Source organism: Centroberyx affinis, unplaced genomic scaffold (assembly GCF_046629955.1).
Source record: "Centroberyx affinis isolate AG114_WGS23_722 - 3 ecotype Tasmania unplaced genomic scaffold, CSIRO-AGI_Caff_v1 ptg001581l_1, whole genome shotgun sequence".
NCBI classification, from domain to species: Eukaryota; Metazoa; Chordata; class Actinopteri; order Beryciformes; family Berycidae; genus Centroberyx; species Centroberyx affinis.
The window spans coordinates 107,013-125,262 of NW_027280031.1; the positions used below are offsets into that span (position 1 = coordinate 107,013).

Below are 18,250 nucleotides of genomic sequence, written 5' to 3' on the forward strand. Positions count from 1 at the left end.
GCTCACCGGACAGGAGGGAGACAAGTCTCGCAGAGAACATGACCCACCTGTTTTGGCACAGTGATGGAATACTTGACCTAGAGAGAGAGCTTAAGATTTATTAGATGTGTCATGAAACTGAAAGGGACAAAATTTCCATCTCAAGTTATGCATGTAGGGACCACTGTCCACTTTGACTGACATGGAAAGGAAATGTTGGTGACGACACAGACTCTTATACATTATATGTTGCTTCTGACAAATCACTGCTAGGATTTGGAATCATACAACATACGTTAAAATTAAAAAATGTGCGCATACCTGAACATTTCACCTTTAATGTTAATGAATACATGGTGCTGAAAATGCTGAAAAAGAGCATGCATGCTCAGCAAAAACCCTTCTCTGTAGTTAATAAAAGCAGCAGCCAGATTTAACATGTTGACATCCCAGTGTCAGAGACAAATTATGTCCTCAGGCATCTATTGTGTTCATCAAAACTTGCAAAGTGAACAATGAGACACTTGGGAAGGCACGGATCAAAATGAATCATCTACCATTTGAAATATATGACATCTCATCAGACACAAAGATAAAATTGATCGTGGACTATTATTGAACTTATTAGCTATCTCTAGAAATGACAAAATAATCTTTGGATAGACAGTAATTTGTATTTTTTTTTTATTTATTTCATGTTCATTATGTTTAACATTCTAAAAATGGATATTGGGCTTTTTGGAATGAAATTCCTCATTTAAGCCCCTAAAACACAAAAAATTTGGCTGCCATAATATGTTCAATTTCTAATACTTTGTACCCCTTTATGAGATTTGCATGCAGTAATCATGCATTTGGATGTGGAAATGGCATTACAATTTCACTGTTGGAAGTTTTAAGAATGCACTACACATAGCAGGTGACTGGAGCCTCCAGACAAGAATTGCTTTCATTAAATCTATGATAAATATTATTGCTCTCTAGACAGGGGTGTGATTTACTGTTCCCTTGCCATAAAGCCCTGAGGACTGTGGGATAGTCTTTGAGTCCCTCCCCCGCCTCCCAGATTATAAAACACTGCAGGTCTACTCAATCCAAATGTTCACCCTTGGCATAGATTAAAGAGGATACTGATAAAACAGTTCAATCATAGCAACGCTGCCTTGTAGGGATCACATCTAATTACTGCAACTCTGACCTCCCCAGCGACATTGTTTCAGCACCGCGAAACTACTCAGTGGATTTCACCTTTTCCATTAACCAGGAGAGCAGCAGCCATTTCGTGTTTATTGCTTTTTTTGTGTGTGTTATTGTGCCTAAATGTCATGGTGTGCCTGCCTCCTCACGGTAAACGCTCCACGGCAGCAGTTGTTTTGAAACGCTTCCCCTACATTTTCTCCAGAGGAGTGCAGGCACCAAGATGAGAGATAATATTGCAGTTCCCTGATTGCACAATGAAGGTGCGGCCCTAAGCTCCACTTGACTGAAAAGCTGAAAGACTCTGGAAACTTTTTATGATGGGTTGGGAAAATGAAGTAAATATCAAGTATCTAGAGATTAAGTGACCTGTTATTGGACAAGGTGGAGAGGGATTCATGACCCTGTATTAACCTCGACATGATTGGATCACTAAAGGCATCAACGTATTTTAAGGAATGTAGGAGAGTGTGCAACTGCTCTCTACACTGTGATGAACTGGCTACTGAACTGTAGTTTCAACACACAACACATTAAAGCTACAGGAAGAAACAACTGGGATGACAAAAGAATTTCAATTGCAGAAAATTTTTCATTCATTCCCTAGTGTAGAGCATGGCATTCCTTTTAACAAACATTTAACTGTGTAAATTTATAGTTGGATTCTGCGTTAAGTGAGCTATTTTCCCCTTTGTCTAGCCAACCAGAATAAAAGAAATAGGACTTCAAAATAAAACCCTTACTGATGAACATACGTTGTGTTATGAGTAACGCTGAGCCAGTTCAGCACCATGGAGAGTGCCATTTCCACACAGGGCAAACAGGGGTGAAGTCCCTTACTTACCACACCAGCTGTCCCCAATCAGAGTAATGACTCCCCCCTGAGAATTTGCTCAGTCCAATCATATGTCCAATCATATGCCATGCAGGGCCAAGAGTTTGCAGGTTTTCCTACATCCCAAACCCCACAGCAGCTGATTTCACTGATTAGCACACCTTCAAGCAGAGAGGGAGCAACTAATTAGTGAAATCACCTGTGTGTAGTGATTGGTAGGAAGGAAAACCTGCATACTCTTGGCCCTCCATGGCACATGGTTGGACACCACTGCTTTAAATGCATGTCAGCAGAGCAGAGGAGCATGGGAGAGCAAGAGAGGTGGTGAGATTGGACCTGGGGGGAACAGGAGAAATCAGAATGAATTGTGATTGTGGATGAATGGTCCGACAGTCTCTTGCTCTCTCCTCTCCTAGTGTGGCTAACCTCCCAGCCGCGTGTTTCCTCAGGCACTGTGCTGATATCTCCCTATCACCCCGATCTGGAAAGAACCTTAGTTGCATTTCACCCCAAACCCCATTCCTTGCACCAGTACTAATAAAGTCAGCTTTTTTTTTTTTTTTTTGCATTGTGCACTGTGAAACTGTATTATTGGTAATCTCCTATTCCTACTGCAAATGAATTTCCACACAAAATTAAGATGAAGAATTAATGTGAGGGTTCTGCAGTGAACGGAAATACAATTGATGATATTTTCCCAAATGTCACCACAATAATTATTCTTTGTTTTTCAGGAGTAATAATAGCTTTATTTTGAAGGTAAAATTGCTTATTCTGGCCATCTCCTTGACACAGCTGCTCACTGTGTTGCTGGTACATGAGAAAGTCTAGAACAGTAGTGTACCTTTGTTGCCACTGTGTGCCACTGACTACATGTATAAGTAAGGGAGGAATTAAATCTATTATTACCCACAATGATGATTTACTTTTTTTTAGCTGACATTAGTTTATTAGGTGCTCTGGGTTAGGGTTAAGGCTAGGTTTGGGTCCTGTGTGTTCATCGGTTCGTTTGATTATTTGTGCGTAACATTTCTGCATTGCACAGTGCTTAGGTGAATTACGGTATGTGCTCTTTAGGCTGCACACAGCCCTGGCTCTGTATAAAGGAAATACAGTGTGTGCTCATGCACCAGGCAGTAAGGTAGAAGCCACACAAGCATAAGCCAGCTTTAGTTATTCATTCACATACCAGACAGTAGATCAGTGATTAGTGGCTAAGTCAACGCATGAATTAAATATTTTGTTCAGCGATTCTCTTTGCCACAACTTTGCCTCTACAGCACTTTGGTGTTAACAGGTGGAGTTTCACTTCCAAAAACTGCCTCACAGACATCAAGTGTTGGATGTCTGACGTTTTACAGCTCAATGAAAGCAAATCTGAAACAGTCTTATCTCGCCCTCCTAGCTCCACAAATCGTATTTAAAGGAGCTTGGTAGTCTATCCTCCAACACAAAGCCAGAGGCCAGAAACTTGGCAGTCATTTTCTGACAGACTTGACTTTTGAAGACTCTTTTCTTATTTATACTACTGCAGCTCTTTCACTCTCTATCCCTGCCTCAGTCAAGCCACTCACATGTCTGCAGCTCACCCAGAATACAGCAGCTAGGGTTTTAACTGGTGCTAAATGAAGGGACCGTATCCACAATTTCAGCATGTCTCCACTGGCTACCAGTTACACACAGAATTGATTTTAAGGTTTTCCTGATATTTTAGGTCTTAAAGTCTTAAACCTAGCTACATTGCAGACTTGCTGTTTTGATTTTGCATATTTTTAAATCTTGTGGTTTTTTGTTTTTTTTATTATCATACTTTATGCAGTTATTTTTCTTTCTAATGTGTCTCTTAAAAACAGGAAAAGACCTCTAACCACAGCAACCTTTTAACAGATGCATACTCTACATCTCCACTCCATTCTGTCGATACAATGAACCACACATTTTTTCACAGAATTGAGGTGCAATCTTTGAAAAATCTTTTGGGAACCTGCTGCTTGACTGATATACCATTATTCAGTGGACATCTTCTATTGTTGCCTCTGCTGGAGTTACCTATAGCCATGGGGACATGGATAGAGCAATGGATTTCTAAAGCCAAAAGTATTTATTCATGGTCAGTTGGCATGGCACATAGGACTGTTAAAAAAGACAGATAGGGCATTCTTTGTTAACATGATCTGCAATTAGTGTAATGATCCTCTGGCACTGCACATGGTTAATGAATGCTTTTGTAAAGGCCTCTGCCGATACACAAAGAAGCAGATAAGAGGAACAACCTCGGCCTTTGGAAAGATATTGCAATTTTTTGTCTGTAATTAGCAATCATTCTTTGACAGTGACCACACATTAAGGAGGATATGTTGGCAGCAGTTAGAGAACCCAAGCACAATAATCATGTCATTGGGATGTCAATGGGATGGGATCCCATTGATGGCTTACATAATCAGTAAGCCATCAGAAATTAACTTTTTATATGTCCAAAACAAAACAATCAATGGTCATCCCCTACAGTTTCACTCAGTCAGTGCCATTGTGATTAACACAGCCTGAATTAAATACCAAAAAGTGCACTTCAGTGTGGCCACTTCTTATGCACACCAACGGCAGTTGTGTTTCCACAATGAATGATTTATTTCACAGTTATGTCAGTCCCCTTCTTTCAACCTCCACATTATCTGTAAAGCACACTCACATTAATATCTCCTAATGTTAAGGCCTGGACAGTTTGATTTACAGTGCGCTTTGGCAGCCAAGGGAAAGCCGATAAATGTACAAAGCATCACTCACTTTCTTCCGGCAGGAAGAAATTCCAACAGGATTGTATTGAATGGTTCGGCAGATTTGTCTGCCGACACACCCCCATGAATTATATTGCTGCCAGTGACAGATTAATCACCATCTCCTGGTAATACAAGTACAAGACAAACAGGAATAAAAATCCATACTCTTACATCTTAAGGGAATCGGGGGACTCAAGAGCCTTAATTTCTGCACTGACACATCTCTTGCCCTGGGACAAGGCAAATCATTCACAAGAGTTAATGATCTCTTAACCTGATATAGTGTATGTGATCTGCCAAAATCAGACGTGTGTGATAAACAAGGTATCAGAGATATCAGAACCATCCACATCAAAAAAACCTGAGGAAAAAAAAAAAAACAAAAAAACCGACCATGATTTAATCTTTCTCAAATCTGATTTGTGCAACATGAGAGGGCTTTCAGTCACAGAATCAAAGACACTGTAACAGATATGGTTCAAATTTGATTAAACGATTTGACCCCATCTTTTTGTCTGCTTATACTGCAGACAAAATCTGACGCTGTAATACTTTATTCAATTAATTTCAAAAACATTTTGACAAGTAATGACTTCATCAGTGCAAGAAGAATGGAACAAAATTAGGCCATATTTATAAGAAATGGGGAACATACAGGTAGACCTAATTGTAAGGACTGTTTGACTTGACTGTACGACCACAAGATAAATTTTTTGTAATGTGACTGAAAATATTAGCCCTAGGTAGAACCTTCAAACAGTTATACACTTAAGTTTGAGAACAGGGAGGGAGGAATTAAATAGCTTGATAGGTTTTTATGAGTTTTTTGGGAGAGCAACTGCATTTGCTCGAAGTAGCTACTGTATGAGGACGAATCAAGTGAGAAAACAGAAAATCTTTAGTGGTGACTTCATCACTGTACCAGGAGGCGTACATAAAAATTCCAACCAAGATTTTCACAGATCTGTCCGTTTCTCTCGTCTGTCTCTCTCTCTCCCCTCTGCCTGCTTGCCCTCCCTCCCTAGTTACAGATTGACCGCATCTGGGCGGCTCGTTTCCCTGCCCTTTTGGTTTGGTTTTCTTTTTTGATTCCACATCATACAACACCTGTTGCACACATACCGTTTTTACTGCATCCAAAGCCCACACCTCACACCGATTACTGACTTCACACACTTTACTTTTTCCTTCATTACTAATACAAATCTTGGTTAGCTGGTGTATTCCCGTGTGGACTCCCTCAGTTGTGACTTTCACAAGCCAGTAATAACATGTAAATGCCATATCCCAACTGAGACCTTAGTCGGGATAAAGCTCATATTTGGATTTTTAATGTGCATGTAAACACACTCAAACTAAACGAGATATAAAAGCAAAATCACTTTTGAGGTCAGCAAAGGACTAAAAAAGACCTTATTTTGGAGATGGCTTTCAACTGGAGGAAACAGGACTGTACAACTTTCTTCAGGAGTTTGAATCAAAAATCACTCCCACGGTTCCCCCATGACTCTAGCAGCAGGCTTAAGCATGTGATTTGATATTATATCTAAAACTAAATGGAGCAAAGTCTAAGTAGGGGTCCCCTACTCCCTTAAAATGATCTGTATTTCAGAGTATAAGTGCTAAAGCAATCAAATTTGCAACTTTATCCATTATGAATGAAAATAAATGTTTGACTTCAATGATTCTAATGCTTGTACAGAGCCTTAAAAATATTAAGATTCAGATTTAGCTTTTGCCAATAACTTGAACTGGGAACAATGATCTTCAGTTCAGTCAACAAAACCAGTAAGGGGGCGGCTGGGTTTCAAAAGCAGGCTCCACAATGCAATTACAAATTGTGGCTTTAAGCTTCACAGGGACTACAAGCACTAAAAGCAGCAGTGCAATACGCAACACAATGCCTGGACTATAGTTATGTGAAATGACTGATGTGGGCAAAAGATATTCAAGTCTTTTTTATTTTTCTGGCATGTTGTCCATCTTTAAAATACACTGAAGATTACTGATATGCAGATTCTATTCTCATCTTTTTTCACGTGTTACAGTGAGAGACCCTGATTCCTGTGTAATGACACTGTTATAGGATTACTCTAAAAACATAAAATAAAAACACATTAGCTGGCATACTATCCTTATGAAATGCATCATGACCACTTTGCAACAAAAAGCAAGACAATGCCCATATAGTCCTTAAAGATGCACAATTCAAAAATAGTTGACATTGAAACATCTGATTTAAGTCTATAATACCAAGTTAAATGCGCTATTACACAGGAATCTGTTAAATATCAAAACAAAATAATAACAGAAATGTTCTTTTCACAAGTGTAGCAAAAGACTTACAATTTATCATCATAGATATAATAGTAACAGGTGACAAGGCCTAAAATAAATGATAATCTCTCTTGTCATTCTGTCATAAAAACCTGACAAAAACACATAAAATCAGAAGAGATAAGAGTGACAAAGAGACTCACATTTGTTCCAACAAGACATTGTACATCTCTGGAGGGAGTGGGGGTTGAAAATGGTTAACAGCTTCAAAATTCTGCAGATCATGATGCCCCCTCCTCTGGAGTTCAAGAGTTCATGGGAAGCCAAGGCATTATAAAAGGCATTGTAACCCCCTGTACTCAGAAATGGAAACAAAAACATAGCCTAGAGAAGACTCTTAAAAAAAACACAAGAGTGGGCAAAGAAAATCTTTGTGAGCAAACCAAGTCAATGTGCTAGCCAGAGGTGCATGATGTCCTCGGTCTAATTTTTCTATGCAGATGTCCTTCTCCTAAATGACATCCACCCCCACAATCAAAGGGCAGGTTCAAAACCACATTACCCAAGTGGCACAGCAAAGTGATACAATTAGAAATTACAGTAATGAATTTACCAGAACATTATGAAAAAAGAATCAACAACCACTGTTGCATTTCTAGAGTCATCATGTTTCTTTAGGTTATGTAACTTCGTATTATACAGTGAGCACACTGCAAATTCAGGATTATGTAACAGTTGAAACCTCCAGTTTTGCTAATAAAATGATTTTTTTCTTCTTAAAGTTCCGACAGCTTCCATGCTTTAGGTTAAACGACTGATGATTTGTTCGTGCCTCCTCTAATGTGCAGTCCTCACCCGCATATCGCTGGTACTGATTGCAGTCACTTGTCTCTGCAGCGTTTGTATTCCACAGAAAATACAGACTTTAGCTTGAGCTGGGTGGATCATACATATGTACAATAAATGCTTGGACAGGTCATTACTGGTATTGGCAAGGTGGTGTGACAAAATACTCTACTACTCAAAACACTATCATGTGGTCGTAAAAAGAGTCGTGACCTAACGCATAGCTTTCCCCACAAAAAGGCAGAATTAATTCAGTTTGTAGAGCAATGGCTGAGTTTAGATTCAGGCTTGTCATAAAAACTAAAGGCTTTAGCACCATAGAATACCACTAGTTGGCAAGCAAATAGTAGGACAAAACCCCATAGGCAGCATGTTCTGGATATCTACCAGCCATCTTCAACCTTCTGTTGTATTTCCAACACAGTAATGTGGAAATGACTTGATTCACTTTGATCTGACCTCTCATGTTCAGACTCCATTGCTTTCCTCTCATGTTGAGCGAATGGCTGATGTGGTGTCACCAAGTATTCAAGCATTGTCCGTCTCTGATGTCACTGCTGGCCACTTATTAAGCAAGTTCAGCCTTAGTGCAGAGGCTAAGCTTTGCCATGATGACTGCCAAAGGTGAAGGGAAGAGCTTTGGGCCCAGTAGATGGAGGAAATGCTGTGGCAGATGTTGGAGAAGGATCGATGGTAATTTGACCAGAGATTGTGGTAAGCAGAGTACAGTAAGGGGGCTGGGAAGGCAAGGAAGCTTGTGCTCTTGGGACTTGGAAAGTTTTGGAGAACGGTGAAAACATGGGTGGTAGCAGCCAAATGGAATCCTCTACCTGTAGCTCTCTCTTGCCTCTGGAGAGGCTTCCAACTGGGACCGGCTACAAGTTGGAACAATACGACCTAATACTTTATAAAAGGGATCCAAAGGACTGACAGGTTGAGACTCAGACGCAGGTGCCTTGGTGTGCTGGAGGAAGGGCCTTTCGATTCTTCAAAGCCTGGGACTTGTCCTTGAAATCTGTTGGTTTCTGCTGGGAAATGTCTATCAGCGCACTGGCGACGATGAGTCCTAAAGGAAAAAAAAAACACAAGACATATAAAAGTGAGGGAGGTGAAAAAGAGCAAGGCAGTTACAACAAAATGCCTTGGTCAATTAAACAAGGAACCAAATGGCTATTACAGGTATGTCTATTTATTTCAAACATAAACACTCAATTCCGTCAAGGCACCAGTTCACTGCTTTCAAAATGAGGTTAAGAATAAACCAAAACATTTAAATGAGGCAAAAGTATTGGGGTGCATCTCATACATGTTTATTATTCCAATGCATTTTCACTAGCCGTCTGCACTCTTAATGCCCAATTTAGCCCATAGATAGGCAGGCCAAGAAGGCCTGAACCAAGCCAAACTGTGTGTCTGGGACAATGGTGTATAAATCACAGCTAGGAAGCTCTATGTTTTTTTCAAAGAGGCCTCTTGTAAATTAGTGGTTGCTGGGATGGAATCAGGTTGTGCTCTTACCCCTCTGGCACTGCTCCTCCCATTGCTATCGAGGCATACAATTATCTAAAGGTCCAACTCATTGCCAGAGACTGTAAGGCTAGAAAGAGCACTCAGTGGAGTTCATGAGGATATGGTGTATCGTATTGACACTTGACAGAGAGGATTTACACCCCAGAAACCAACTGAGGCTTAGATGGGAAGTCTGTCCCTCAGGATGTATATGGACAGAAGGTGTGTCTGTATGTGTCCATACGATAAAACATAATGTGAGAAACAATGGAAGAAAGACAGATCAACTAATTTGACCCAAGAGGGTAAGAATGTGTACTTCTTCGACACACACACATAATTGACCTATCCCCCTTGTCAACCACTGAGATTCTGTGTGTAGAGAATTTCAGATATTTAATATGTATTAACTGAATGACATCTTTAGTCAAGGTGAGGAGTGACTGGAATACTTTTAAAAATTGTCCAACTTGCTACATGAACCGACTGCTGTAGATTTCACCAGCCCTCTCTCACGTCTGACTGGCAGTGACACACACACACACGCACAGACACAGACAGACCGCCTCTCACATTACAAAAACAACAATATCCACGCTGATAGGGGAATTAGAGAGCCCCCCCCCCCCCCCCCTCTTGGATTGGTCAAGTCCATGTTTGTTTTAGAATGTGATAGTCAGTAATAATAATAATTGATTACATTTATATAGCGCTTTTCTAGGTACTCAAAGTGCTTCACATAACGGGGGGGGGGGGGGGGAACTCAACTCATCCACCACCAGTGTGTAGCACCCACCTGGGTGATGCACGGCAGCCAGTTTGCGCCAGAACGCTCACCACACATCAGCTATCTCAGTGGAGAGTAGAGGACTGAAAGAGCCAATTAGGTAACAAGGGATGATTAGGTGGCCATGATGGAACGAAGGCCTGTTTTGGGGAATTTTTCCAGGGCACCGGGGTTACACCCCTACTCTTGCAATGAGTGCCGATGGGATCTTTTATTGACCACAGAGTCAGGACCCGGTTTAACGTCTCATCTGAAGGACGGTGCTCACTCACAATGTGATGGTCAGCTAATGACATAATGACAAGCTCAAGAAGGTTGAATTGCAAACAAAATGGAAAGAAAAGGGAGAGCTGAAAAAGCAAAGACTAAAAAAGCACCGCAAAAGAATGCAGCAAAATGTACCAAAACAACCAACATGTTTCATTTGGAAAGCTCACAACCAGCAGCCCTAGGAGATAATAATGATGATGAGGATGATAATGCTGAGACAGGTAGTGAGAGAGAGACAGTGGATCAAAACTGAGCCATGTATTGCACAATGTTATTAGTACTGTGCTGTTAAATGATTTGTTTACCTATGTAGAAATTGTGATATGCAACAGTGCATTGATTATGCAAACACATTAATGATGTTGCTGTTGGCTTTTGTCATCACAGCAAAGTCTGGACAAGTTATTGATGAGGCAGGACCTGAAGACAGGGCACATGGCAGTACAGCTGTTGCTAATGTTATTGTACTAATGTTATAAGTGCCATGAAGTTTGCAAACTGCCAAAAGACACATTTTAATTCCATTACTACTACTACTACAGCTATTACTACCAATACCAACAGTATTGTGATTTTTATTAATATCTAATCGATTCAACGTGCAGAAAGAAGGAAAAGGAATAGGGCTATGGGGAAAATGAAATAAGACATTTTATTTTAAGTAAAAAACGTATTATTAATTAATTATAAGTTATAGTACTTTCAATTAAACAAGTGTTTTTGTTTTATGTGTTCATGTTATGACAATGACTGGGATACCTGTAGGGGCATGATCGGGAGGAATGACCTGATCTGAACCCAAGCAGTGTGTTGCTGTTGGACTGTTCAAACACAAGGAGGTTCATAACTGTACATAGTACCAGAGCACCTTGGGCAAAGGTCAATGATCGACTGTAGTTTTTTCATCAGACCTGAGGCCACATGTTGTAGACAGTCAGGTGAAGAGAGGGGCTGAGACATCTGAAGGTGAGTTGGATCACATGGTGGGGGAGGCTGCCGGACAAGACTGGTAGGCCCAAACGTGTAGTGAGGGTTTGCTGGGAATGCCTGGTGGAGGACTCAGTCCGGAATGATTTCAACTCTCACCTCCGAGTGAGCTTCTCCTGTATCCTGGCGGAGACTGAGGACATGGAGTCAGAATGGACCCTGTTCAAAACCTCTATTGTGTGCCTTTGGATTGGCAGACAGTGGTGGTGGTCCCCATTTCCACAAAAGCGGACCAGAAGGTGTGTTCCAGCTATTGGGGAACTGCTGCTCAGCCTCCCTGGGGTTGGTGCTGGTGCCGGGGTTGCTGCTGCAAGCCATTCAGTCCCTATACACTTAGAGCGAGAGCTGTTTTCGCATTCGTGGCATTAAGTCAAGCTCGTTCACGGTGGGCATCGGACACTGACAAGGGTGCACCTTGTCTCCTCTCCTGTTTGCATTATGCATGGACAGGATAGCAAGGTGCAGTCGAAGTCTGGAAAGTGGCCGGTTCAGTGACATTAGGGTAGAATCTGTTTGCAGATGATGTTGTCCTTCTGGCTTCATCAGACCGTGATCTCTGATGTGCACTAGAGTGGTCTGCAGGTGGTCTGCCACATCCAGATGAGGGGTGAGCAGCTGCCCCAAGTGTAGGAGCTCAGGTATCTCAGGGTTATATTCATGAGAGAGGGTAAGAAGGATTGTGAGATTGACTGAGGGTTAGGTGTGTCAGCTGCAGTAATGCGGGCGTTGCATCGGACCGTGGTGGTGAAGAGAGAGCTGTGCCACAAAGCGATCTAAATTTACCAGTTGATCTTCATTACAACCCTCGCCTATGGTCACCTATGGTCATGAGGCCTGGGTAGTGACCAAAAGAAGGAGATCACAGATACAAGCAGCCAAAATCCTCTGCATGTTGGTTTAGCTCATCCTTTATGCAAACTATATCAGAATATATATATATATATATATATATATATATATATATATATATATATATATATATATATATATATATATGTATATACTTTGTTGTATGATAGAGTGAATGTGTGTGAGTGTGAAGGAGATGTGATGCATGAGTGAGGATCAGAGTTTATACTGCTTTGAACTTGAACTTTTGTCAACACAACATATATTTTATGTATTTGTGACTATTGTTGTCTTTTATGTTTGTATTGGGAACAGCAGTGGCATGTACAGCACTACACATGTCCACTCGAAAGACTGTCTTTTACAACACATTGGACATTGGGTATGCTGACGACATAGGACTGTCTCGGGCCATCCCCTTACCAAATATTCATAGTGACACCTCAATGGCGATGGAAGCCCAGCAGCTAGATAAATGGGCTGCATCAAACAATATGCTGCTCAATGGAGAAAAATCAGTGGAACTGAGAATCTGCTTCTCCAGAAACCCACCACAACCTGCTCCTCTGTTTCTCAGGGGACAGTAAGTCCCGGTCGTGACCACCACCAAGTACCTAGGCTTTCACCTGGACTCTGACCTCAGCGGGGACACTCACATTGAACAGGTAGTGAGGAAAGCCTCTAAACGGCTGCACTTTCTGACTGTTCTAGCCAGACACGGCCTACCCTGCGAGGACCTGGTTACCATCTACACTGCTGTGGTCAGGCCGTGTCTGGAGTATGGCAGTGTCCTTCTGGTGGGGTGCAATAAAAGCCAGGCTGCACTACCGGAGAGGGTGCAAAAAAGGGCCCTCAGGATCATCTCCAGAGGCTGCACCCCACCACAGCAACTCCCATCTCTTCAGAGCAGGAGGGTACAGGCAGCCATTCAGCTGGTCAAAGAGATGACACACGCACAACATCCACTCCATGACTTGCTCCCATAGACAAGAGCAGATAATAAAACAGACTGCTACGGAACAGCAACAATTTTACACAAGTCCAGTACAGAACAAACAGGCTGAAAGCAGCAACCCTGCCTACAGCAGTCAGACTGTACAATACAGAACTGAATGGAACAAAAGATGGATAGCTGAAGTCTTTGGGGTCTGTTTTTGTTTTTGTTTGTTTGTTTTGTGTTGTATATTGTTGTTTTTTATGGCATTTTAAAATGTATGCATGGTTGTATGTAAGTGTATGGTTGTATTTTGTAAATGCGTATGTATGAGTATGAATGTATGGGTGCATGTGTGTATATATGTATATATGTATAGTTTTACATTTTTATGAGGTACAATCATGTATAGATATATTTCTATTTTTATTAATGTAAATTCTGCTTCTATTCAGTTAACTGTGAGCATGAATACTAATAAACTCAAACTAAAAAAAAAATCATTTTCTGTCCAAATTTCCCCTCAAGGTCTAATAAAGTTTATCTTATCTTCAATTCCCTTTTATCTCTCTATTTAGGTTGAGCTTGTGCCGCTGGAGCAGGAAGGGGTTAGGTTTCTTGCTTAAAGAAACTTTGACATGTAAGACCACACAGGGAATCAAACCTGAACTCACTAACCATTCTGCCATCCCAATATGATACTATGCGTGCCATTGGAGGTGGTTTTTTCACTGGAGGATTTCACTGAAGGCTTAAACCTAAAATGCCCAACCCATTACTGGTGGCCAAAGCTCTCAAAACAGTCTATAGGACATCCGGAATACAAGTCTGCTGCCCATGCAATCCTTATTGTTCAAACGTGGTTTGCTGCCTTGACTGATACAATAGCCAGCCATACTTCCAGCCATTTTATCATATAATGAAACATTCTAATGAAGCTATATTACCTCTTTTCCACACTACTACTTTCCAGACTACAGCTACAATGTTTTTAGGAAAATTATTTTGTGTTGGCACAAAAAGATCACTGGCTTTCAGCATGGCAGGACAGGAACCAGACTGGCAAATGTAAAGTGCCTGCTCTTCTTCTACAGTTGTGACTAATTTCTGCCAAAGATTCCAGCAGGAAAAGGTGCAACGTATTAAGGAAATGGTCGTCCTAATACTGCTGGGCTGGTGTCAAGTATACTCAAGTATAGTCTGGGGGTTAAAAGGAGTCATGAGAGTCTGATATATCCACTGTACTGTACATCCACCTGTAAACATCTGTTCCTTGTTAATTGTGCACTGCATACCAAATTCAAGTTAAAATCAATCCAATCAAAATTTGTAGATAGTATACAATGTTTGCTTTTTGGTTAGTGGATGGATTTTCAGATTTTCAGAAATTACCCAACAAGTCAACAACAGGTCATAACCTATTGATGAATATATTCTTTTGGGCCACTGACTGCAAATTCAATAATATAATATCCTAAATACATTGTAACCAAAATTTGTAAATGCCCTGGTGTATGTGTGTGTATGTCATTACCAGACTGGCCTGGGGGAGGCAAGCCTGAGGGTCCGGAGGGCAGATACATGAGGACAGTCAACACAGCAGCTTTCCCCCCTGAACACGGCTCCATCGCAATGGGTTTCGGTGGGCCCTGAGAAAAGAACAAAAACAGTTCAACATTTCAGCACTACAATGAAAGAAATTCAAAGGCAAGAATAACTTCTTCTTTTTTTTTGCCACCAGTGCTCACCACTCAATTCATATTTTACAATAAAAATATATAGTATTTTAATTCATGGACTGCTGAAAAACAGCAAGGAGAGATGAGTGGTTTAGTGAAATGACGCACAAGACACAAGCACAAAAATAAGAAGCAATGTATCCTGAATAAAAAAAAAAAAGTGATGCCCTCCTCCTGAGACAAATGGCTAGATTGGTCACACAGCAAAAACACTTGTGTGCGTCTCTGTCAGACAGTCTGCGTGTTGAGGCGACGACCTACCCTCTGAGTTAATGGCCATAACTGCTTGTCTCAAGCGTGAAAAACATGTCATCCTGATAATGAAAGCAAAGGGTTTTGGGTGAAGGGATAGAAATTGTGGAATAATGACATGTCTGAATAGAATTGACTTTTTCTCTGTCTCCCTCTGAATTTAAAATGGAAATGGTTGGAGAGGGAGGCAGCAGTGGGGAAAAATGTGAGAAAGCATGTACATCTACATGCATGAACACAAAATGGCAGTGGGATGCATTAATCTGTTTAAATATGTTCCAATGGAATCTTGTGAACATTGTGGAGCTTGCTCTACATTTGACCCTGTGGGTTGTTAAGTGGTCTCTGAAATAATAATAAAAAAAGTCATTGTTAATTTACGTCCTGCTTTGGATGTGAAAGAGTACTGACCCAAAGAGCCTTGATGTATATAATTAGTATACATAATACACTGAGCTCTGTAAGTCTTTGGACAGCAACACTGGTTTTATTTTGGTTAGATACATCATTTTTTTAGTTGTGAAATTACATAATGACTAATTAAGTTAATGTGTGACATTTTTGGGGTAGTTCACAGTGGAGAAAGACACAGAAAGACTGGGAGACCCCAGGCCGGATTCAAACCCGGGACGTCACAGTTACATGGTACGTGCCTTAGCAACTGAGCCACCAGGATGCTAGTGGTGTTGATCTGGCTGTCCTTTGTATTGTCTGTCTGTCTAATGCTTCCCCTAGCACAGATGACATAATGTTAATGCAGCATCACAGGAAATTTTAATTTTGACACATTTGAGGATTAAAGATACTTCTCAAGAAAAACAGCATCGAAGGACTGGATAATAAATGGTTGAAAAATGTTATGCCGACATATGAGCTTGACAAATGAGACAAAACTATGAGTGGCTGGAAAGAGCGGGCAGATGTGCTGTAGTTGGTCCTCTAGTGACTTCCATGTCTCTAACTTGTATCTAGGTCTTTATACTTTGAATACTTCACATGTAACTCTGACGTAAAATTATCTGAAAGCACTGTTCCACCTATTTTTTTCAGTGTGGAGTCCTTCAATCAAAAGTAAGTGCAATCTCATTTGCTAAGAGGCACGGCATGTAATTTCCCATGCAGCAGGCAATTAAGTTCGCCATTTGAAATGCCATAGTTCACAACTATGTTTCTTAGTTTCACAGTGACATTGAAAGGGTTGCCATGTGCATCAAGCTTCGGTTACGTACAGTAATTGTCTTCGCACAGGGGGTGGGTATGCTTGAAAAGCAGTTTAATTGTCACTCAGCAGTTTTATTGTCAAAATGAACTTCACAATGGAGACAGTGAATATGAATATTTCACAGCAGATAATGGATGAGAAGAGACGCATGTAAGTAACGAAGAAAAGGATAGGAAAATTATCTATATGACAAGTTGTAATGCTGCATAAGTGCAATTTTAAATCAGGCAGGATTCCAGATTCCAAGTGAAAACATACGTTGTAGAAACTGATGGAAATAAGGTAACATTTAATTACAGAAATCATTTAAGTACATCATTATCAAATCACATTTTTTTTGCTTTTTATGTGACATGAGAAACTACAAAGAACAATCACACACTATTGGGTGGGTGGGATGGGTGTGTGGGTGGAGGTTGAGGGGCTGAGGCCCTTTTGAAGGGTACAGTACCATCTGAAAGCATGTAACATATAGTTGATAATCAATTTTGTTTAAAAACATTTCCATCTGACCTGTGCTAAAGACTACATTTTTTTTACTCTGACTTGCTGAATAAAAAAAGTAATTACTGCCCTATTTACATGAAACACATTAACAAACTAACAGGCTATCCCCAACTCAGGCTTCATACTTTAGAATTTAATCTAATCTAACCCCTCTAATTTAGAATATTATTCAGCTATTTTAGATTTTTGAATTTAAAGGATTTCTAGAAAGATTTGGAAATCTGGTAATCCGTTTGTAACCTAAAGCACTTCAGACAGAAAAGCTCACAAGAAAACAGATCACAAAATGCAGCACTCCATAACATTCAATATTCCTAGAAAAACCCTTACACTAATGGATGCTAAAAATAGCTTGCTGTAGTTAAAGTCGACTACAGTTTGCACTGTGCAGCCAATTGCAGAACTGTTACTAGGCTTAAGTTTTCTGTGTCTTTCACCAACCAAAGTGACATGCGCTCAGGCTGCGATTCAGAGTTTAGTTTGTATGCAGGGATTTAATACCAAAACCACCCACATTCAGACCCAACTGATCTTTGGTATTAAGCACCTTTTGGGCAGCTGTACGATTTGGGGATTGCCCAAAATAAAAGCATGTCCCCAAATGTTCCCAATCCAGACTCACTGCTTAAGTTCTTTTTGGATGTGTGATATGTGGAGATGGAATGAGTCTAGCAAACCTGACTGTATTTTGAAGTAAAGCACAAGACTTTCCTGTATTATTACACACCCCATTAAAAGTTGGCGATATGAACTCAGCAAATTTGTCTTTCATTGAAGCGATATTCCAAAAGAACGCCCCAGCCCATCAAACAGCACAAATGATGCACACTTCAACATAGATTATCGAATTTCACTCTGGGTTAGATCTGCTTAGAATTAAAGTCATTTCTACAAATAAATATAATTAGACGCAATTGTATTGATTGTCTAAAGTTATCCAAAAGGAGAAGCAGCCAAAAGCACCTCACTGAAGACTGTGAATGTGGGAAACGCCTAAACAAAAGTCATTAGGCTCTTGATCTGCATTGTATTTGGCTGTCTTCATGGATTGACAAAATTAGAAATGTTTATCTCATAAGAAGTCTAACTTAGTGCTCTACTGCAACCCAAGAACAAACTAGCCTGTCCTTTATTGTATAAAAATGAAACTCGCCAGACGGGCAAGTACATAGACCTGCATCAGCTAGTGAAATAAACTAGACCCATAAATAAAAATAATATATTCTCTCACATCTGACATACTCACATGGTCATACTCCAGTTACATATAGGTTAATGTGCCT

At 40.5% G+C, this 18,250-nt stretch overlaps 1 protein-coding gene across 1 annotated transcript in view; it reads right to left on the minus strand.

Annotated features, from left to right (window-relative positions):
- Positions 1-6,748: 6,748 nt before the first annotated feature.
- The window catches only part of atrnl1b (attractin-like 1b), a 92,913-nt gene continuing 81,411 nt past the window's right edge, over positions 6,749-18,250 (minus strand). The window contains 2 exon segments of the mRNA XM_071527843.1: positions 6,749-8,977; positions 14,782-14,896. Coding sequence (XP_071383944.1) covers positions 8,853-8,977; positions 14,782-14,896 — 240 coding nt within the window. The 3' untranslated portion in view covers positions 6,749-8,852.